The sequence below is a fragment of the Dryobates pubescens genome, unplaced genomic scaffold (assembly GCF_014839835.1).
Source record: "Dryobates pubescens isolate bDryPub1 unplaced genomic scaffold, bDryPub1.pri scaffold_54_arrow_ctg1, whole genome shotgun sequence".
Classification (NCBI taxonomy): Eukaryota; Metazoa; Chordata; class Aves; order Piciformes; family Picidae; genus Dryobates; species Dryobates pubescens.
Window position 1 is genome coordinate 52,264 of NW_026530777.1, and position 22,524 is coordinate 74,787.

A 22,524-nucleotide genomic window follows, 5' to 3' on the forward strand; every position below is an offset into this window, starting at 1 on the left:
GCTGGGCTTGTGAGGGTACAAAAATTTCACCTCACAGCACTTTACAATAGCTTCCTTTCCCTTATATAGCTACATCATCTACATCAACAGGCTTATGCTAGAAGGCAGGCATATGATAATGAGTTCTCAGCACAGGTGGGCAAATCCCTGGAGGAGGAGAGGCTTCCTTGCTCATGAGCACTCTGCATGGTAGAGGTCTTCCCAAAGGTTGAAAGATGAAGTAAAAGAGTCATCTTCAAAGTGTCCACTTCCATGCATGTCCTCTTGCTCAGGCTTCTTATCTGAAGAAAACAAATTCCTAGTTCTGGATAGAACTGGGTGTTTGTCTCAATACATCTTCTCCTCGGCCTTGGTGTCTCCAACTAACCAGGCACAGTCTCTGTTTGAGTCTGTGAAACATGCAGCTTTCCCTTTGGCCTCCAAACAGGCTCTTGCAAGCTTCTGACCCTTCATTTCAGTGCACTCCGAGTTCTGTACTTTTTACAGAAATCACTAGCATATTCATCACACATCTCAGGTGTCCTGAGTGTGCAGCCTGGTGGGTGGACACAAGAAGCGGAGTATTTCATACCCATAATATCCTGCACCCTCTAATTCCAGCTGCAAAGTCTTTCTCTGCCTTTTTCTTCCCTCCCTGCTCCCGTGGGAGATGCTCCCTGTGTGCTGTGAGAGACTCTGTGTGCTTTGAGTTTGGCACTGTGCTTGCAGCTTCTGCACAACACCAACTGCTTTTCCATTTAACCTTTCCATCACTTCTGCAATCCATCTGTGTGATGAGTGCCATTCCTTTGCCCCTGTCAGGGGGCAGGAGAGGATCTGCCTGGCCTCGAACCTGCTCCTAACTTGGTGTCATCTGCAAATCTTCTCAGCAGCTTCAGTTTAGAGCTGCCTCCCCCGATAAGGGCAGAAGCTGCAGCCCCAGTAACTGCAAAGCCACCCAGCGCCAGACTGCTCAGGGTGAGGTGCCTGAGCAAAGACCTTTGCCTAATGACCTGCAAAGTTTACTCCTCCCTCCCCCCCACAAGGCAGCTCTTCCCCTCCAGTTAAGTGTCGCAAGAAGGGGTCGCCAACGATCAATATGATCCACGAAATCCCCCTTTATTGTTCCACACTTCCTTATTTATAGTCTTATCTTATACATAGTTAATTCTATTCTAATTTAACACATACTATTGGTTACTTTCTAAAAGGTTACATCATTGTTTTCACTACTCTGTGGGATTTCCTAATTGCTTTTTTTCCCAGCTCTTGTCCACTTCTTATCTTGTTTGCCTTCCTTCTCAGGGGCAGCTTGACTTCAGCATATCAAGCATCAGAACTTTTCCACAACTCCTACTCCATTGCTATATTAATAACAGAAAGTCCTTCAAGGACTAATTTGCACAGATGTTCAAACCATTTCCCAACAGTTAAGAGCTGTGTGTGCAGCACAGCACTGACATTGTTACTGCTGCTAGGAATTAGCAGCCCGCACAGATTTGTGTGCCCTGCCCCGCTGGGTGTTCCCCACTCGACTTTATGTGCTGGATGGTAAAACAATTACAGACACAGATCCTCCAACCCTGCCCCCACGACCCTGCTGCGAAGGCATTTGATGAGCTCCTGTGTTTCCCTGCACCCTGAGGCAGACCCCCACACCCCAGACACCCCGCCCCAGATGCCCCCCCTCACCTCTGGCACTCCCACTCCCTGCCACCAGCAAGGAGAGCTGCAGGCCCCAGCTCCTGCAGACCATTATTTCCTTAGTTATCTCTGGGGAAATATGCAGAAATACCCCAAGGCCTCAGCACCCTCCCTTAGCAACTTTTCAGCTATATATTGCCATGGGTCAGGAGCAGTGTGGCCAGCAGGAGCAGGGAGCTCATCCTGCCCTGTGCTCAGCACTGGTTAGGCCACACCTTGACTGCTGTGTCCAGTTCTGGGCTCCTCAATTCAAGACAGATGTTGAGGCTCTTGAAGGTGTCCAGAGAAGGGCAACAAAGCTGGGGAGGGGTCTGGAGCACAGCCCTGTGAGGAGAGGCTGAGGGAGCTGGGGCTGCTTAGCTTGGAGAAGAGGAGGCTCAGGGGAGACCTTCTTGTTCTCTCCAACTCCCTGAAGTTGTAGCCAGGTGGGGGTTGGTCTCTTGTCCCAGGCACCCAGCACCAGAACAAGAGGACACAGTCTCAAGCTGTGCCAGGGGAGGTTTAGGCTGGAGGTGAGGAGAAAGTTCTTCCCAGCAAGAGGAATTGGCCATTGGAATGTGCTGCCCAGGGAGGTGGTGGAGTCACCATCCCTGGAGGTGTTCAAGAGGGGATTGAATGTGGCACTTGGTGCCATAGTTTAGCTGTCAGATAATAGGTTGGACTTGAAGATCTTTGAGGTCTCTTCCAACCTTATTCATTCTATGATTCTATGATATGTGGGGGACTCACCCAGGCCTTTCCATTTCTACCCTCCTGCAGTTCCCATAGCACTCCCCAGGGAGATTTCATAGAATCATAGAATCAATAAGGTTGGAAAAGACCTCAGGGATCATCAAATCCAATCTAGCACCCAACAGCTCATGGCTAAGTAAACCATGGTACCAAGTGCCACATCCAATCCCCTCTTGAACACCTCCAGTGATGGTGACTCCACCACCTCCCTGGGGAGCACATTCCAACAGCTAACAATTCTCTGCACCTCTTAACAGCCCTCCTTGGTCTGCCCTGTGCCTGCCCTGCAGACCCCCCTGGGGGTGTCTCTCCTCTGTCTCAGAATAGAATAGAATAGAATAGAATAGAATAGAATAGAATAGAATAGAATAGAATAGAATAAAGCCAGGTTGGAAGAGACCTTCAAGATCATCAAGTCCAACCCATCATCCAACACCACCTAATCAACTCAACCATAGCTCCAAGCACCCTATCAAGTCACCTCCTAAACACCTCCAGTGATGGTGACTCCACCACCTCCCTGGGCAGCACATTCTTAGTTGTTTAGGTGGGTTTGATTGGTTGATGGGTTGGACATGATGATCTTGAAGGTCTCTTCCAACCTGGTATTATTATTATTATTATTATTATTATTATTATTATTATTATTATTATTATTATTATTATTATTATTATTATTATTATTATTCCAATGGGCAATCACTCTGTGTAGAATTTCTTCCTAACATCCAGTCTGAACCTCCCCTGGCACAGCTTAGACTGTGTCCTCTTGTTCTGGTGCTGCTTGCCTGGGAGAAGAGACCAGCCCCTGTCCATCTACAACCTCCCTTCAGGTAGTTGGAGAGAGGAAGAAGATCTCCTCTGAGCCTCCTCTTCTCCAGGCTAAGCAACCCCAGCTCCCTCAGCCTCTCCTCACAGGGCTGTGCTCCAGCCCCTCCCCAGCTTTGTTGCCCTTAGGTCTCCAATCAACCTTTCGGTGCCAGCGGCCACTGGAGGGAATTGATCACCAAATTCAGGAGGGGCTGCTGCCCATCCCCTTCTCCAGCTGCCGTCCCTGAGAGGTGTGGAAGCTCCCGGACGAAGCTCCCAGCTGCAAGGACAAATTCTCTCAAGTTGCTGTTCACAACAGAGAGGAGTTTAATAAAACTCTGAGTAAAGGGAGACTCCACAGGACAATTCCTGGTGGGGTGTCTCCAATTGCTGAAGCCACAGCTCCCCTTGGATCCTAAATTCCTGGATGCAAATTTCCCTTTCCCCGCCTCCGGGGACAGCTCGGAGCGGCCCGGAGGGGACAGCGGGGAGCGGGCGGCGGTGCCGAGCCGCGGGCGGGGAGCAGCCCCCGGGGACTGCCCGGGGCCGGCAGCAGAGCAGGGCGGAGGCGCCGAGGAGCGGCGGGAGGCGGAGAGCCAGGGCCGAGCGGAGCGGACGGGACCGGGACCTGCCCTCCGTAGCGCCCCGGAGCCGCTCTCGTGACCGCCCCGGAGCCGCCCCCGGCGCCGCCCAGCGGGGCACGGCCGAGAGCCTCCGCGGCCGCCTAGCGACCTCCCCGAGATGGCAGCGTTCGGAGCCGGCCGGGTGAGGCCGAGGAGATCCCCGGGGGCTGGGGGCAGCCGGGGCGGGACGGGAAGGGCCGCAGGAGGCTTCGGGGCACCGCCGAAGCAGGGCTGGGGAGGGTCTCGCCGCGGCCGCCGGGGTCGGGGTCCGGCCGAGCGCCGCCAGCTCCGAGCCCGGAAGGCTTCGACCCAGTGCAGGACAGGGCCTGGAGGCGACCCCGGGGGCGGCAGCTGCGCCGCCAGGAGCCGGAGCTGCCTCGGCTGCGGGCGGCGGCCGCCGGAGCTCCGATGGCTCCGCCCGGGGCTGCTCCCGGCACAGGCAGCGCCGCAGTGGGGGAAAGGTGAAGGGCGAAAGGACAGGGAGGAAGCGGCCAGCGGCGGAGAGCCAGGACGGCAGCAGAGTCCCAGGACAGTTCTGTGTCCCCAGGGCGGCAGCAGAGTCCCCAGGGGCAGTTCAGTGTCCCCCAGCACCGCCCCCGGCTCTGCTGTCCCCAGCCTCTGACCCCTCCCCAGCTCTGCTGTCCCCAGCCTCTGACCCCACCCCGGCTCTGCTGTCCCCAGCCTCTGATCACCCCCCCCGGCTCTGCTGTCCCCAGCCTCTGATGCCCCCCCCCGGCTCTGCTGTCCCCAGCAGGTGCTGCGAGCTGTGGCAGGGCAAGGATGGAGATCCCTGACCAGCAGAGCTGCTCCAGATGTGCACAGCAGCACAGCTGGGGCTGGCTTCAGCTTCGGTGAGTGCTGAGGCTGGGCAAGGGGCAGGGACAGAGCTCAACTGTGCTGCAGCTCCCTGGCAGTGCCCAGGGCAGGCCTTGGCTCCGGGCAGCTTTCTCTGCTGCTCTCACAGCTTTGGGAGCCCCAAAGTCCTTCCCTGCCGGCTGAGGGCAGCCAGGCCTGGGGGGGCTCTGGGGGAGCTGCTCCTGCCCTCGGCCAGGCTCTGGCTGGAGCTGCTGGGCTGCCAGAGCTACCTGCAGGAGCTGTCCCCAGCTTGGCTTTTGCAGCGCTCCGGTGGCTGCCTGTGGCCTGAGCTGGGCTTGGGCACAGGGCCAGGGCAGGCAGAGGTTCCCCTGCCCCTGGGCCGCTCCAGAGGGCACTGCAGCCACTGTGGGGCACAGCCAGGTGCTGGAGCTGAGCAGCCAGAATGGGCACAGCAGCAGCATCGCTCTGCCTCCAGCTCCTGCTGCCCTCCTTCAGCCAGGCACAGCTCCTGGCGCGGGGCACTGCACTGCAGCTGCCCTGGCACTGCCCACTCTGGTGCCCTGCTCTGGGGGTGCCTCGGTGGGGAGGCCGTGGGGGCCCCGGGGGGTCGGGGAGGGCTCTGAGGAGGCTTTCTCCGGGCAGCCAGGGGCGGCTGACCCACTCTGCCTGCTGGGCTGGGCCCTGCCTGCTGGGCTGGCAGCCCTGGTGACTGTGCTGTGCCCAGGGCTGGCCTGGCAGAGCTGACTGAGGAGCAGAAGGAGTTCCAGGCCACGGCTCGGAAGTTTGCCCTGGAGGAGATCATTCCTGTGGCTGCTGAGTACGACAGGACTGGAGAGGTAAAGCTGCCTGCAGGGGGCACAGAGCAGCCCTGGGGGGGGGGAACAGAGCAGCCCTGGGGGGGGGGGGGGACAGAGCAGCCCTGGGGGGGGGGGAACAGAGCAGCCCTGGGGGGGGGGGGCACAGAGCAGCCCTGGGGGGGGGCACAGAGCAGCCCTGGGGGGGGGGGCACAGAGCAGCCCGGGGGGGGGGGGCACAGAGCAGCCCTGGGGGGGGGGGGCACAGAGCAGCCCTGGGGGGGGGCACAGAGCAGCCCTGGGGGGGGGGGCACAGAGCAGCCCTGGGGGGGGGGCACAGAGCAGCCCTGGGGGGGGGGGGGCACAGAGCAGCCCTGGGGGGGGGCACAGAGCAGCCCTGGGGGGGGGGGAACAGAGCAGCCCTGGGGGGGGGGGGAACAGAGCAGCCCTTGGGGGGGGGAACAGAGCAGCCCCCAGCTGCCCCTGGCACGGGCAGGCTGTGCCCCATGCTGAGTGCTGCCTGCCCTGCCCTCTCTCTGCCAGTACCCTGTGCCCCTCATCAAACGAGCCTGGGAGCTTGGCCTGATGAACTCTCACATCCCAGAGAGCTGTGGTGAGCAAACCCCTGGGGCCCTTCCTCTGCCCCCCAGGGGCTCTGCAGGAGCTGTCCAGAGCCCAGGGCTGCGTCCCTGCCATGCTGTGCCCCCTGGCAGCCCCTCTGGCCCTGGCACAGCTCTCTACAGCCAGCTGGGCTGGGGCTGGCTGGGGGCAGGCAGGGGCCAGGCCCTGCAGGGGGAAGCTGCTGCTGGAGACAGCCCAGCAGGGGCTGGGGAGATGCTGGGGGGGGCTGGAGCGGCTCCCTGGGAGGGAGGGCTGAGAGCCCTTAGGGCTGTGGAGTCTGGGGAGGAGAGGGCTGGGACGGGACCTGGCCAGGGGCTGGGAAGAGCTGAGGGGTGGGGGGCAAGAGGAAGGGGCCAGGCCCTGTCTGGTGGTGCCCAGGGAGAGGGCAGGGGGCAGGGAGGCCAAGCTGGAGCCCAGGAGCTGCCACCTGGGCAGGAGGAGAAACTTCCGTGGAGTGAGGCTGTGGAGCCTCCTGCCCTGGAGCCTTCCCAGCCCCCCCTGACGTGGCCCTGGCAGCCCTGCCCTGGGTGCCCATGGGGGCCTCTGGAGGTCCCTCCCAGGCTCAGCACTCTGTGACCCTCTGCTGTGGAGCACTCCTGGCTGGGGGCACTCGGGGTTGGGAGGCACTCAGAGGGGCTGGGAAGCACTTGAGGGGCTGGGGGCACTCAGAGGGCTCCCCTGGGAGCTGCCCTCAGTCGCTGCCACCCTTCCCCTGCAGGGGGGCTGGGCCTGGGCACCTTTGATGCTTGCCTGATCACCGAGGAGCTGGCTTATGGCTGCACTGGGGTCCAGACTGCCATCGAGGCCAACTCCCTGGGGGTGAGTACTGCCTGCTCCTGCCTCCCCCCCCCCACCTCCTGGGCCCATGCCCGAGCTGGGTTCATGCTCTCAGTGTTCCCTTGCAGCAAATGCCAGTGATCATTGCAGGCAACCAGCAGCAGCAGAAGAAGTACCTGGGCAGGATGACAGAGGAGCCTCTGATGTGTGTGAGTACAGCCCAGAGCCCTGCAGCCTGCCCCTGGCCGCTGCCGGCACCGAGGCCACAGGCAGGGGATGCTGAGTGGCTGCTTGCAGCCGTCCTGAGTCCCTCCTGCAGGGCAGAGCCTCTGCTGCCCCCTCCCACAGCGGCTGCAGGGAGGTTCAGGGATGGGCCCAGAGCTGCAGGGCTGGGGCCGAACCCTTCCCCCGGGGCTGCCTGGGAGCCAGCAGGGAGCAGAGAGCCCTGGGCAGGGCCTCCGGAGCTGCCCAGCTGAGGCTCCTCGGGGGCAGAGCAGGGAGCCCCCAGAGCCTCTCCCGGGCTGCTGCTGCCAGGCTTGGAGCTGCTCAGCTCCCAGCCCAGGGCCTGGGACAAGCTCCAGGCTGCTCCTGGCCGGCTTCCAAAGCCCATTCTCAGCATCCCTGTGGATTTCTGAGGGCAATGATCCCCCCGGGGCCGGATCCTCGCCCAGGCAGCTGCTGGGGCTCCGGTTACAGCCCCTTGGGCTCCTGCAGGCACTTGAGTGCAGGCTGTCCCAGCCCAGCCCGGGGCTGCTGCAGCGGCTGGAGGCTGCCTCAGCTCAGCCTCTGCTGCTGAGGCTTCTGCTCTGCCTCTCTCCAGGCCTACTGTGTAACAGAGCCTGGGGCGGGCTCTGACGTGGCTGGCATCCAGACCAGGGCCGAGAAGAAGGGAGATGAATACATCATCAATGGGCAGAAGATGTGGATCACCAACGGGGGCAAAGCCAACTGGTGTGTAGGCTTCTGCCTGGGGCAGCTGCCCTGTGCCTGCTGGGCACCCAGCTCTGGCCCCGAGGCACAGCCTGCTGGCCCTGGCAGCCTCTGCCCCGGCCCTGGGGCCCCAGCACCCTGCAGCCAGCACTCAGCTCGGCGCCGCCTGCAGAGGGACCTGGGCCGGGAGCTGCCATCTGCCCCCCGCAGAGGCTCTCAGGGGCTGATGCTGCCGGCCCCAGGCAGTTCTCTTGCTCCTCAGGGCAGGGCAGCAGCGTAGAGAGCTCCTGCACAGAGCTCAGGAGGCTCTGCCCAGCCCCAGGCCTGGCTTGGGGGATGTGGGCTTGGGGGCTGAGCTGCTCCTGCTGCGAGCCCAAGCCTGCTCCACCACCTCCCAACCCTTGCTCCTCCCCAGCTCCTTCATTCTTTGCCAGCCAAGGGGAAAAGGTTTCCCCCTTCCCATCTCCAGCTGCTTTTCCTCCCCCCCATGGCCTCAGCCCAGGCAGAGCCATCAGAGGACCTCCCTGGTGCCTCTGGGCACCGCTGGAGCCACAGCAAATCCTCCCCCCTTGGGCTCAGCCCCAGAGCTGTGCAGGCAGGAGGCTGCCAGCAGGTCCCCAGTGGCCCCTGGAGCCTCTCTGCTCTCAGCAGCTTCCTTTGGTGCCCCTGGAGCCAGCTGCAAGCTGCATCCTTGGCACAGCTGCGGGGGGGCAGAGCCTTGGCCTGCTGCTGCCAGGGAGCTGCAGCAGCTCTGGGCTCCTGCAGTGAGGGCTGCACTGGCACTGCCCTGCAGCTCTAGGGCAAGGGTCCAGGGTCCAGGGCCCAGGGCTGCTCTCTCAGGCACAGACTGCCTGCCTGGAGCCTCAGCTGGAGCAGCCTCTGGCTGGGGAGCTGCTGCCCCCTGCCCTCTGCTTCCCCCCAGGTACTTCCTGCTGGCTCGCACCCACCCAGACCCCAAGGCTCCTGCAGGCAAAGCCTTCACTGGCTTCATTGTGGAGGCCAACAGCCCTGGCATCCAGGTTGGCAGGAAGGTGAGGAGCAGGCCCGGCCCTGCCAGCCCAGGAGCCGCTCTTGGCGTCTCACCCAAGCAGGCCCCCAGCTGCCTTGAGAGGAGAGGCCTTGGGGCAGTGCCCCCGGCCCGTGCCCACCTGCAGGGAGCTTGGCACTGCCCAGCACAGGGGCAAGAGGCTCCCTTGGGAGCCTTGGGTGGGCCCAGGGCAGGGATCCCTCAGCAGGAGCTGAAGGCAGCTGGCCTGGCACAGCTGCCAGAAGCACCTTGGAGCCCCAAGCGGTGCCAGGCGGTGCCAGCAGCAAGGGGCAGAGCTGCAGCCACAGCCCCCTGAGTGCTGTGCCCTCAGCTGCTCCTGCCCAGGGAAGAGGCCTCGGGGGGCACAGGGCTGGGGCCATGCTGGGGCCGGCAGGGAAGCAGCAGTCGGGTGGCAGCCAAAGCTCAGCCCCGGGCAGCAGGCAGGGCCCTGGGCGGCCGCTGCCCATCTCCCTCCCGCCCTGCTGTGGGCACAGCTGCAGCTCCCTGCTGCCCGCCCCGGGGGGCTCTGTCCTGCCTCTGCCAGCCCTGGCACAGAGCCCAGCTGGGCACAGCCCCGGGACTGAGCCCCAGGCAGAGGAAGGATCCTGCCCAGCTCCAGGGCGGGCTGGGGGAAGGCAGAACTGGGGCTGGGGAGGGAACTGGAGCTGGAACTGAAGCCCTTGGGCAGAGAGCAGCCCAGAAAGCTCAGGGCTGGTGCCCGGGGGCCGCTGAGGCGCTGGCACCGTGCTGCCCCTCGGCAGCCCCAGCGAGCTGCCCCTCCGCCCCCTGCCCCCCGCAGGAGCTGAACATGGGCCAGCGCTGCTCGGACACCAGGGGCATTGTCTTTGAGGATGTGAGAGTGCCCCAGGAGAACGTCCTGAGAGCAGAGGGAGCAGGCTTCAAAATCGCCATGGGAGCCTTCGACAAGACCAGGCCGCCGGTGGGTGCCAGGCACGGCCCCGGGCAGCTGTGCCGGAGGAGCTGTGCCGGAGGAGCTGTGCCGGGGGTGCTCTCCCGGGGTTGCTCTCCCGGGGGGAGCTGTGCCGGGGGTGCTCTCCCGGGGGTGCTCTCCCGGGGGTGCTCTCCCGGGGAAGCTGTCCCGGGGCTGCTGTCCCGGGGGAGCTCTCCCGGGGGCGCTGTCCGGCGGTGCCGGTGCTGAGGCTCTGCCCTGTCCCTGCAGGTGGCAGCCGGGGCCGTGGGCTTGGCTCGGAGGGCGCTGGACGAAGCCACCAAATATGCTCTGGAGAGGAAAACCTTCGGGAAGCTGCTGGTGGAGGTGAGAGCAGAGCCTGCAGAGGCAGGGGGCCAGGGGCTGCCTTCTGCCAGCTGTGCCAGCAGGGAGCCCCCACGGCTGTGCCCTGGCTCTCAGCAGGGAGCTCTGGCACAGCTCTGCCCCTGCCGGGCTGCCCCAGGGCACAGCTCGGCCCCGGCTGGGCCGAGGCAGCGCTGCAGCAGCTCCTGGGCTGCTCCTCTGGCCCCTGCTGCTCAGAGACAGCTCTGGGCCAGGCCCCTGAGGCTGCTGTGCTGCCAGGGCAGGGCTGAGCTCTTCAGCTGCAGCCAGGAGAGGTCTATGGGGGGCAGAAGCCTCTGGGGGACAGAGCAGCCCAGAGCCAGCGAGCCCCAACCCAGGGCCGGGCACAGCCCTGCGGGGGGCAGGGGCAGCACTCATGGGCTCAGGGCATTGCCAGGGCTGGCAGAGCCCTCAAGGACCACCCGGTGCCAACCCCCTGCCAGGGGCAGGGTCGCTTCCTCCTGGATCAGGATGCCCAGAACCACATCCAGCCTGGCCTGGAGAGCTTCCAGCAGGCCCTGGGCACCCCCTGCCAGTGCCTCCCCCCCGATGGGGAAGAGCTTTTTCCTCATGTCCAGCCCACACCCACCCTGCTCCAGCTGGGGTCCATTCCCCCCCCCAATCCCTCCCTGGCATCCTAAGCAGTTCCTCTCAGCTCTCTGTAGCCCCCTGCAGGGCCACACTCAGGTCTCCTGGGAGCCTTCTGCCCCCCAGGAGCCAGCAGTGAGCCAGACCCACAGCTCAGAGCACTAAAGCTCAGCTGCAGCATCCCAGGTTGCATTCCTGTGCTGCAGAGCTCAGCCCCTGGCAGTCAGGCTCAGTGCAGCCCAGAGCCTGCTGCCAGCCTGTAATGGGTTGGGGCCGACCCCCTCCCCACCACAGGCAGAAATAACGACTCAGACAAACTGATTGCAAAAGTAGTGGAGAGTTTAAATAGAGAACAGTGAGTGTGCACAAAAGGAAACATGGTGACAAGAAAGGAACCAAAGTAAACCCAGGAAGACCCCAAACCCCACCTGAGGGTGCATCCAAAACCCCCAGGGCTCCTTCTTCCCCCTCCCTCTGCTGGGCTAGTCTCAGCTGGCCAGGCCTGAGACTGCCCATCCCCCTGTGGCCTTGGGCCCAATCAGGCCCATGGCCGGGAGATCTCTCCCCCAGTTACCAAGTCTCGGAGAGGGAAGGAAAGAGGAAGTGCCAGACCCCACCGCAAAATTTATAGTGGTGCAAGGGATTATGGTAGAAATACCTAATTTCCTGAGTCCACCCACTGGGATGGACTTCTGGACACAGGAAACACCCCTGTAGCAGAGGGCACCCAGCCCAAACTACGACACAGCCCTGCAGAACTCAGCTGCAGCCCAGAGCCTGCTGCCAGCCCAGGCACAGAAGGCAGCCCCAGAGCAGCCTCTGCTGTGCTGTGCTGGGCCAGGCCCCGGGCTGGGCGCTCAGGGGCTTCGGTGTCCCCGTGGCAGCACCAGGCAGTGTCCTTCCTGCTGGCTGAGATGGCCATGAAGGTGGAGCTGGCTCGCTTGGGCTACCAGAGAGCTGCCTGGGAGGTGGACGCCGGCCGCAGGAACACCTTCCAGGCCTCCATCGCCAAGGCCTTCGCCGGCGACGTGGCCAACCAGGTGGCTGCAGATGCAGTGCAGATCTTTGGGGGCAACGGCTTCAACACTGAGTACCCTGTGGAGAAGCTGATGAGAGATGCCAAAATCTACCAGGTGAGTGCAGGGCAGCAGGGGACCTGCGGGGAGGCTGCCTGGCACAGCTGGGGGGGACAGGCTGCCCCTGAGTCCTGCCCCTGGCTGCCCTCAGCCCTGCCCCTGGCTGCTCTCAGCCCTGCCGCTGGCTGCCCTCAACCCTGCCCTCAGCCCTGCCCCTGGCTGCCCTAAACCCTGCCCTGCTGCTGAGCCCTGCCCCCAAGTCCTGCCCTGAACCCTGCCCCTGGCTGCCCTCAGGTCTGCCCTTGCTCTCTGCAGGCCTCAGCTCTCGCTGGCTGCTGTCCCCTTTGCTGCCCTGCAGCTGCTGCTGCAGCCTGGGGGTGCAGGGCAGGGTCCCAGCTGTGGCAGCAGCTGCCGGGCTGTGGGGAGCTGCTCAGCTGACTCTTCTGCCCCTTCCCTTGGCAGATGTATGAGGGCACTGCCCAGATCCAGAGGCTGATCATAGCTCGGGAGCACCTGGGCAAGTTCAAGGGCTGAGGAGAGGCCTGGGGCAGGGCTGGGGCTGCTGCAGGCTGCCTGTGCCCAGGGCAGGGCTCTGGGGGCCTTGCTCAGGGCCAGCAGAGGCCTGGAGAAAGCCTTTTGTGTCCCAGCCCCAGCCCTGTGCACAGGATGGAGCTGTGCCTGCCCCTGGCTACCTGGCTACCCTGGCTGCCGACCTCGGTGCCTGCTGGGCAGCTGTGGGCTGCCAGGGCACCGCTTGGGCTCTGGCCTTGCTCTCTGTCCAGGCACAGCTCTGGCCGGGGCTGGCAGCAGAGCTAAGCCCCTGCCCAGTGCACCTCTGATTAAAACAGGAGCAAAATGCTGATTGCCTTCTTCGGGCCCCGGCTCTGTGGGGGGGTCCCCCCTGGGGGCAGCTGCCAGGAGCCGCTCTGCTCCCCCAGGAGCCCCTCGGGGCCAGCAGCTGGGCTCTGGGCACCACTGGCGCAAGGACATCCTCTCAGAGAGAGCTCTGGCGGCCCCGAGCCCGGGCTCTGTCCCCAGCCCTGGAGCTGCCTCGGGGCGCTGTGGCAGCCAGGCAGCCCCAGCAGCGCCAGCCCCGGGGGAGCTCTGTGCTGCCTCCCCAGCAGGAGGCCTCCCGCTCACAGCGGCTCCACAGCCAGCAGGGACACAGCCTCAGCCGCGCTGCCCGAGAGGCTTCTCCGCAGGGGCCGCAGCTCCTCCGGCTCCAGCCCGGGCAGCGCTCGGCACCGCCTGCGCTGCTCCTGGCTCTCAGAGAGCCCCGGAGCGGCTGGGGTCAGGCAGAGCTCTGCCCCGGGCAAGGAGCAGCCCCCGCGGGGTGCAGCCGAGGGATGGAGCTGCTGGCAGGCAGCCCCGCGGCAACGGAGCCGGCAGCGCTGCCGGGCAAGGAGCCCTGCGGGGGCGTCCGGGGGCAGGGAGGAGAGCGCGGCCAGGAGCACAACCGGCAGGGCTACGGCAGCCGAGCTCCGAGCCCGGCCCGGCCCCGCCGCCCGTCAGCGGCACAGCCTCGCCCGCAGCTCCCGCGGCGGCAGCGCCGTCGATTGGCGGGACACGCCCCCGGCGGCCGGCGCTGCCCGCGCCGGACCCCTCCCCCCTGCTCCGGGGCCTTCGCGCGCCCAGGGCAGTCCGTCCTGAACACCGGGTCCCGAGGGCCCTTCGGAGCTGCGCCTAGCAGCGCGGCTCAGGCGAACGCCACGGGCAGCCCTGCCGGGGACCTGAGCCGGGTCCCTTCGGCCCCGCCCCGCAGCCGCGTGCCTCTTTCCCGCGGCCGCCGCGCGGCGCAGGTAGGACCCGGCCGGGGTCGCTTTGGCGGCAGTGGCAGGGAGCCCCGAGCCCGGCCGCACCGGCGGGGAGCCCCGGGCCGAGCCGAGCCCGGCCGCACCGGCGGGGAGCCCCGGGCCGAGCCGAGCCCGGCCGCACCGGCGGGGATGGCGGCGGAGAGCTGCGGGCGGCGCTGCCGTTGTGGCGACCCCGACCCCGCCGCCTGCTCTCCGGCTGCTGCTGCCCGGGGCCGCCGGCGGCAGCTTGGGCTCCGCCCGGGGCTCGGTGCGGGCGGAGGAGGCCCTGGGGCCGGGCGAGAGGAGCAGGGCCGTAGGCCGCGGGCAGGCCCCGGGTGAGTGCGGGCGGAGCAGAGCCGCTGGGAGCCAGAGCAGGGCCCGGGGCAGGGCTGGCTGCGGGAGGCCTCCCTGGGTCCCTGATGCTTCTTGGCGTGGAGCAGCTGCTGCCAGCTGCTGCCGAGCGCTTCGGTCTGGGGTTGCTCTGAGGCACAGGCTGCTGCTGGCCAGGGACTGCCCCGGGCAGCTTTGGGTTCTATCCTCTCAGCTGGGGCTTGAAGCTCTGCTGCTTGTTGTGCCCCAGAGCCTGGCTGCATTCCCTGTCCCCTCCCCTGCAGGAGCAGCGGCCCCAGGGTGCCCCCCCGACCCGTGCCGGGCAGGGAGCTTATCAGAAGCCCTCCCTGGGCTGTGCTGGTGCAGCCTGCTGGGGGCAGGTTGGCTGCCTTGGGGCCAGGGGAAGGCAGCAGGGGAGTGGGGGCTGGGCAGGGCCCTGCTGGGGAGCCAGAGGAACCCCCCCAGGGGTGGGGAGAGCAGGGGCTGGGGGCTGTGCTGCCTGCTGGCCAGGGCTGCTCTCAGCTAGGGCTGAAGGGGGGCTCGAGGGGAGGGTCTGGGGGAGCTCAGGGCGGGGCTCTGGGAGCCCTGGGGCCAGGTTTGCTGGATGAGGGCCAGCAGTAGGCTGGGGACTGCTCCTGGCTGTGCCTGCAGCTGGCAGCAGAGCTGAGTTGGGGCTGCAGGTGCCAGGAGGCTTTGCCCCCCCGGGCCATTTCAGCAGCCCCCAGCTGGCTGCAGGGGGCAGAGTGGAGCTGCTGGCAGTGCCTAGGGTGTGCCCAGGAAGGTGCCCTGCTGCCCTCTGCTGTGTCTAACAGAGGCTCCCTTGCTGCTTTCTCAGGGAGTAGCAGCTGGCAGTGCAGAGCTGAAGCTGTGTGCCCAGGAGCTGCCCTGCTGAGCTGCTGGACCTTGGCACGGGACCTGGGAGGCCCAGGTCAGTGCTGCCTCAGACCCCTCTGTGCCCTGCTGGGGCTTGGCCTCCTCCCCCTGCAGCTTGTGCCTGACCCTGCTGCTCAGGAGTGCTCTGGGCTCCCTGCAGCTGGCCCTGGCTGCTGGGGCTGGCATCCAGGCCTGCTCTGTGCCCCTGGCTGGGGCTGGCAGTGTTGGCAGCTTGGGTGGCCCCAAGGCAGCAGCCTCCCTGGGTCAGTGATGATCCTTGGCATGTATTAGCTGATGCTAGCTGATGCCCAACCTCTTCAGCTCTAGAATTACTCTGAGGCCCAGGGAGCTGCAGGCCCTTGGGTTGCTGGCACCTTGGGGCCCTTGCTCAGCCAGGTGCCAGCTCTTAGCCCAGGCTGAGCAGAAGGAGCACAGCTGGGGCTCAAGGAGGTGCCCACAAAGCCTTCTGTTTCTTCCCCCAAAGGTTGCTTCCACTCCAGCCCTGCTGTGGACTTCTGCTCTGCCTTCCCTGGGGGAAGAGTTCAGCTCTGCCCTGTTCTTGTCTCACTTGCAGGGCTATGTCCAGCTCTGGAGCCCTCAGCACAGGAGGGACCTGGAGCTGCTGGAGAGGGTCTAGAAGACGCCCCCAAGAGGATCAGAGGCTGAGGAGCTGGGGCTGTACAGCCTGGGGAGGAGAAGGCCCCAGGGAGACCTCAGAGCAGCTCCCAGCCCCTGCAGGGGCTGCCGGAGGGCTGCCGAGAGGCTGCAGGAACAATGGTTTGGGCTGAGAGCAGAGCAGGTTGAGATTGGATGTGAGGAACAAGTTCTGCACCAAGAGGCTGCTGGAGCACTGCCACAGGTCTCCCAGGGAGGTGCTTGGGGCCATGCCTGGAGATATCCAAGGGAAGGCTGCACAGTGCCCTGGGCAGCCTGCTCCAGCTGAGGATGTCCCTGCTGGCTGCAGGGCTTGGACTGGGTGATCTTTGGAGCTCCCTTCCAGGCCAAAGCATTCCAGGCTTCCACAGTCTGGGTGCACAGGACAGGTGCCAGGAGCAGAGCAGAGCTGCTGCCCTGCAGGCAAAAGGCTTCCAGGGTGGCCCAGGGCAGCCTGCTGCAGCTGGGGCTCTCTGCTGGCTGCAGGGGCTTGGCGCTTGGGCGCTCCCTTCCAGCCCAAGCCTTTGCGTGGCTGTGAGCAGTGGAGAAGTCTCTGCACCAGAGGGGCTCTGGCAGAGGTCTCCCTCTCAGCACAGCAGCTCCTGGCACTCTGTCTTCTCCACTCCCAGGAAGGTTTCTTCTTCCTTTCCCCCCTGGCTGTCCTGCCCATCCTGTCCTGCCCATCCCTCTCTCCAGGCTCTCTTGCTCCAGGGTGGATCCTTGGCACTTTCAATAAAGATACCAACAACTGAAAATCCATCCACAATTTATTGATCCAGAGCTCTCCCCAGGAGCTTCTCTGCAGCAGAGCTCAAGGTTCAGGTTGGGGTTGGCCCTTCCCGCTGAGAGAAGCTCCAAACAGCTTCAGCAAGGCCAGAAGCTCACAGCCAGAGCTCCTTGGGCTTGGGAGAGGAGAGCCTGGTGTCAGCAATGCAGCTTGACCTCTGGCCACTCAGCAGAGGTGGCTGAGGCAGGAGGCGAGAGCTGAGCCTCTCCCCCAGACCTGGCTGTGCCCAGGATGTGCCCTGCTGCCTGGGGGCACCAGCTAGGGCAGCACTGCCAGGCCATGGCTATGCCACCACTGGGCAGTAGGGCAGAGAGGTTCCCCTGCTCCCCTGCTCAGCTCAGGCCACATCTGGAATCTTGTGTCCAGCTCTGGGCCCTCAGTTCCAGAAGAATCTCAGGGAGCTGCTGGAGAGAGTCCAGCCCAGAGGCACAGAGCTGCTGCAGGCAGTGGGAGATCTGCGAGGAGAGCCTGAGGCAGCTGAGGCCGGAGCCCAGAGCTGGAGGTGAGAGCCAGAGCCATGAGCCAGAGCCAAACCTGTGAGCTGGAGCTGAGAGCCAGAGCCTGGAGCTGCAGCCATGAGCCAGAGGTGAGAGCCAGAGGTGAGAGCCAGAGCCGGAAGCTGGAGCCATGAGCTGGAGTCGAGAGCCAGAGGCTTCCTGTGCCACTCACACAGCAGAAACTGTGCTGTGCCGCACCCTGAGAGCCGGCCCCCAGTCACAGGATCAGAGGATCACAGATGTCAGGGACTGGAAGGGACCCATAGATACAATCGAGTCAAAGCCCCTTGCCAGAGCAGGGTCATGCACTGTAGCTCAGGTCACACAGGAACACATCCAGGCAGGCCTTGAGCATCTCCAGAGAAGGAGACTCACAGCCTCTCTGGGCAGCCTGCTCCAGTGCTTTGTGACCCTCCCAGTGTAGAAGTTCCTCCTGGTGTTGAGGTGGAACCTCCTGTGCTGCAGCTTACATCCATTGCCCCTTGTCCTGTCACAGGGAGCAAGTGAGCAGAGGCTGTCCCTGTCCCCTCCCTCTTGACCCCCAGCCCTCAGCTATTGATAGACATTGATCAGATCCCTCTCAGCCTTCCCCTCTCCAGACTGAACAGCCCCAGGGCTCTCAGCCTCTCCTTCCCAGGCAGTGCTGCAGTCCCTTCAGCATCCTCACAGCCCTCCCTTGGACTCTCCAGCAGATCCCTGTCCCTCCTGAACTGGGGAGCCCAGAACTGAAGGCAGTACTGAAGATGAGGGCAGAGCAGAGGGGGAGGAGAACCTCCCTGCATCTGTGTGGTAGTTTCAGGCTGTGCCTTTAAAATTCAGCTGCAGATTTCAAGCAGAAAAGTAGAAAAATATAAATAATTCACTCTTGGGTGTAAAAAGGAAAACGAAAGATTAAACAAATCCATTGGACAGAATGGTAGAGCAGCAGCTGTTCCATAACATCTTTCACATTTCGCTTCCATTCCCATTCCTTTTCTTCTGTGCTTTCTGCTTTGCTTGGGGAGATCAACAAGTGCTTCTGGCTGGCCTTGAGAGAAGATGAGAACACAACACTGCCTCTCCTGCTGACATGCCTTCCTTTTACCAAAGAGAAAGGGGAGGAAGTTTGGGGGGGGGGGGCAGTGGAACCAGAGGGTGCCAGGAGGGTTCTGTGCTATTTTCTGACTGTAAACACCTGTGTGACACTATAGCTCCACTGTAGCTCCTGTGTGCTCTGCACACATTCATTGCACTCTGGGGCAGAGTGCAGTTTGTGCATGCCAATACAGCTCCCATTGGCTTCCAGCTGACTCAGTTGCGCTTAGCTAATGGGAAGAGGGAACTGCAGGCCCCCACAGTCTGCTGGACACTCTCAATGCACCCCAGGACCCCATTGGCCTTCCTGGCCACTAGGGCACCGTGGCTGTCCGAGGCCTGTCTGGCCCTACCAATGCCCCATCTGTGGGGTGCAGGCAGCCTCCCAGGAGCTCTCTTGGAGCTGCTGCTTGTTCTGAGTGCTCTGGGCCATTTTGGTTCGATAGCCGCTCGGCACCGCTGCTTCGGGACAGCTCCGCTTGGTTTGAGAGCTTTCTGCTCGGCTCTTTGCCTTGCTTTCGGGGGTTTGCCGGTCGGGAGGAGTCCTGGTGGGCAGGGGTGCGGGCGGGACCGTGCTCTCATGAGCGGGAGCGGGAGCCTGCCGTCAGCGGCGGCAGGTTTCAATCCCGCCCAGGCTGTGCGCGCGGCGCCAGATTGGCTCCAGAGCCTTGCGGCTGCTTGCACAAAAAAAACATTGCCCCATGGTCGTCACTCGGACAAAGGGTAGAAAAACAGCATCTACCCAGACAGAGCTGTTTCATCAGCATGCTGCAGTCCAGGCTGCCAGCTGCAGAGAGTGCTTCAGCCTGGCACTTGGAATAGAGGGAGAGGGAGAGGAATGCTGTGTCAGGTGTGAGCAGGTGAACTTTCTCCTCAGCCTGGTGGCAGAGCTGAAGGACAAAGTGGCCGAGCTGAAGGAGGAGGTATCTAGGCTAAGGACAATAAGGGAAAGCTCACTGGAGAGATCCCAGATGACTGGAAGCTGGCCAACGTGGTACCCATCCACAAGAAGGGCCAGTTGGATGAGCCAGGGAATTACAGGCCTGTCAGCCTGACCTCAGTGCCAGGAAAGATTATGGAGCAGGTCATCCTGAGTGCAATCACACAACACTTAGAGGATGGCCAAGGGATCAGGCCCAGCCAGCATGGGTTTAGGAAGGGCAGGTCCTGCCTGACCAACCTGATCTCCTTCTATGATCAGGTGACCCGCCTGGTGGATGTGGGGCAGGCTGTGGATGTAGTCTACCTGGACCTCAGCAAGGCCTTTGACACCGTTCCCCATAGCAAACTCCTGGCCAAGCTGTCAGCCCATGGCTTGGATGGGAGCACACTGCGATGGGTTAGGAACTGGCTGGAGGGCCGAGCCCAGAGAGTGGTGGTGAATGGTGCCACATCCAGCTGGCAGCCAGTCACCAGTGGTGTGCCCCAGGGATCAGTGCTGGGCCCCATGCTCTTTAACATCTTTATTGATGATCTCGACGAGGGCATCGAGTCCATCATCAGTAAATTTGCTGACGACACCAAGCTGGGGGCAGGAGTTGATCTGCTGGAGGGTAGAGAGGCTCTGCAGAGGGACCTCGACAGGCTGGGCAGATGGGCAGAGTCCAACGGCATGAGATTTAACACATCCAAGTGCCGGGTTCTGCACATTGGCCACAGCAACTCCATGCAGAGCTACAGGCTGGGGTCAGAGTGGCTGGAGAGCAGTCAGGCTGAGAGGGACCTGGGGGTGCTGGTTGACGGTAGACTGAACATGAGCCTGCAGTGTGCCCAGGCAGCTAAGAGGGCCAATGGCATCCTGGCCTGCATCAGGAACAGTGTGGCCAGCAGGAGCAGAGAGGTTATTCTGCCCCTGTACACTGCACTGGTTAGGCCGCACCTCGAGTCCTGTGTCCAGTTCTGGGCCCCTCAGTTTAGGAAGGAGGTTGACTTGCTGGAACGAGTCCAGAGAAGAGCAACAAAGTTGGTGAGGGGTTTGGAACATAAGCCCTATGAGGAGAGGCTGAGGGAGCTGGGGTTGCTTAGCCTGGAGAAGAGGAGACTCAGGGGTGACCTTATTACTCTCTACAACTACCTGAAGGGAGGTTGTAGACAGACGGATGTTGGTCTCTTCTCCCAGGCAAGCAGTACCAGAACAAGAGGACACAGTCTCAGGCTGCGCCAGGGGAGGTTCAGGCTGGATGTTAGAAAAAAGTTCTATACAGAAAGAGTGATTGCCCATTGGAATGGGCTGCCTGGGGAGGTGGTGGAGTCGCCATCACTGGAGGGTTTTAGGAGAAGACTTGACGGGGTGCTTGGTGCCGTGGGTTAGTTGCTTGGGCGGTGTTGGATTGGTTGATGGGTTGGACGCGATGATTTTGAAGGTCTCTTCCAACCTGGTTTATTCTATGTATTCTATGAAAGGGAGTTAGATTTGTGGGAGAAGGCTCTGCAGATCTCCCCTGTTGAGGGAAGGGTCCCTGGAAACAGGGACGGATGGATACAGGTCCCTGTATCCAGGTTCCCCAGTGGAGAAATCCACCCCGGCCCTCTCCTCCTCCTCCGCTGCCCTTGCATAATAAGTATGAGGCCCTGCAGGCCGAGGGCAGTGGGGGTGAGAGGGCTGAGGAGCAGCCATCCAGAGGGGAGACTAAGGCCAAGCAGTCCCCACCAGCTGTAACAACCAGCTCCACAAAGAAAAGGAGAAGGGGTATAGTTGTTGGGGACTGTCTCCTGGGAGGTACTGAGGGACCCATATGTTGTCCCGACCCATCCCACAGGGAGGTCTGCTCCCTGCCCGGGGCGCGGGTAAGGGACTTTGCAAGGAGAATCCCCAAGCGGATCCATCCCTCTGACTATTACCCTCTCCTGGTAATACAGGCTGGGAGTGATGAGATTGACAAGAAGGGCACCAGGGCGATTAAGAAGGAGTTCAGGGCCCTTGGACAATTGATCGATGGGGCAGGACTTATTAAATGCCATCCCGTTGGACTCTGCCCATCTGTCCAGTCAGTCGAGGTCCCTCTGCAGAGCCTTTCCACCCTCTAACTGACCAACATCTGTTCCCAACTTGGTGTCATCTGCAAACTTGCTGATGACTGACTCAACCCCCTCATCCATACCATCAATGAAGATGTTAAAGAGGATGGGGCCCAGCACTGATCCCTGGGGGACGCCACTGGTGCCTGGCTGCCAGCTGGCTGTGGCACCATTCACCACCACTCTCTGGGCTCGGCCCTTCAGCCAGTTCCTAACCCAGCTCAGAGCGCTGCTGTCCAAACCACGAGCTGACAGCTTAGCCAGCAGTTTACTGTGGGGGACGGTGTCAAAGGCCCTGATGAAGTCCAGGTAGACCACATCCACAGGCCTCCCCACGTCCACCAGACGGGTCACCTGATCATAGAAGGAGATCAGGCTGGAGAGGCAGGACCTGCCCTTCCTAAATGAAGACATCGGTCCCTCTGCAGAGGTAAGAGTAGGGCACAAGGTAGGGTCAATTGAGAGGTCAGGAGCCCAGCTGCAGTGCATGTACACCAATGCACCCAGCCTAGGCAATAATCAAGATGAGCTGGAGGTCCTAATCCACCAGGGCAACTATGATATAGTTGCCATCTCAGAAACATGGTGGGACAACAGGCACGATTGGAGTGCTACACTGGGGGGCTACAGGCTCTTTAGGAGGGATAGGCGAGGGAGAAGAGGAGGAGGGGTGGCTCTGTATATTAGGGAGATACTTTCTGCCTCAGAACTTGAGGTGGAAGATGAGGGAATTGAGAGCCTGTGGGTTAAAATCAGAGGGCAGCCTAACAAATCTGACATCCTGGTGGGAGTCTGTTATAGACCACCCAACCAGGATGAGGAGGCTGATGAATTATTCTACAAACAACTGGAGGCTGTCTCAAGATCATCAGAACTTGTCCTCGTGGGGGACTTCAACCTGCCAGATATCTGCTGGGAACTTAATTCAGCAGAGAGAAGGCAGTCCAGAAGATTCCTGGAGCGGATAGAGGATTGCTTCCTGACGCAGCTGTTAAGTGAGCCTACCAGGGGACAGGCTCTGCTTGACCTGCTGCTCTCCAATAGGGAAGGGCTGGTGGGAGATGTGACCGTGGGAGGCTGCCTAGGGTGCAGTGACCACCAGATAGTGAAGTTTTCAATCTGCAGGGAGATAGGGAGGAGCACCAACAGAACCTTCACCTTGGACTGCAGGAGGGCAAACTTCAGCCTCTTTAAGAAACTTATTAGTAAAGTTCCCTGGGTACCAACCCTCATGAACCGAGGGGTCCAGGAGGGTTGGAGCTGCTTCAAACAGGAGCTCTTGAAGGCACAGGAACTGGCGGTTCCCATGTGCCGAAAGATGAGCCGGCGGGGAAGGCTCTGGGCCTGGGTGAGCAAGCAGCTCCTGGAGGATTTAAGGGGAAAAAAGAGGCTGTGTCACCTTTGGAAGGAGGGGAAGGCTTCTCCAGGTATGTTCAAGGAAGTGGTTAGATTATGTAGGAATAAAATTAGAGAGGCAAAGGCCCAGTTGGAACTGAAACTGGCCACCTCTGTGAAAGATAATAAAAAGCAATTTTACAAATATATCAATGCTAAAAAGAAGGGCAAGAAGAACCTCCACTCCTTACTGGACCTGGAGGGGAACACGGTGAGTGAAGATGAGGAAAAGGCTGAGGTCCTGAATGCCTTCTTTGCCTCGATGTTTAACAGCAAGGTAGGAGTCCAGGATGAGTGGCCTCCTGAGCTGGGTAATAGGGTGGGGGAGCAGTGTG

The 22,524-nt window shown here is 62.2% G+C and overlaps 1 protein-coding gene and 1 non-coding gene across 2 annotated transcripts; both read left to right on the plus strand.

Moving 5' to 3' along the window:
- Positions 1-3,951: 3,951 nt before the first annotated feature.
- On the plus strand, positions 3,952-12,438 carry LOC104305851 (medium-chain specific acyl-CoA dehydrogenase, mitochondrial). The gene is made up of 12 exons (XM_054179432.1): positions 3,952-3,990; positions 4,600-4,699; positions 5,403-5,500; positions 6,002-6,071; positions 6,798-6,898; positions 6,985-7,065; positions 7,677-7,807; positions 8,709-8,817; positions 9,613-9,753; positions 9,994-10,089; positions 11,577-11,825; positions 12,231-12,438. Exons 1-12 carry the CDS (start codon positions 3,967-3,969, stop codon positions 12,300-12,302), a joined length of 1,272 nt encoding a protein of 423 aa, XP_054035407.1. The 5' UTR covers positions 3,952-3,966; the 3' UTR covers positions 12,303-12,438.
- Positions 12,439-15,026: 2,588 nt separating this feature from the next.
- On the plus strand, positions 15,027-15,108 carry LOC128899749 (small nucleolar RNA SNORD45). Its single transcript, XR_008463158.1, has one exon. It is a non-coding gene; the product is annotated as a small nucleolar RNA SNORD45 (small nucleolar RNA).
- Positions 15,109-22,524: the final 7,416 nt, after the last annotated feature.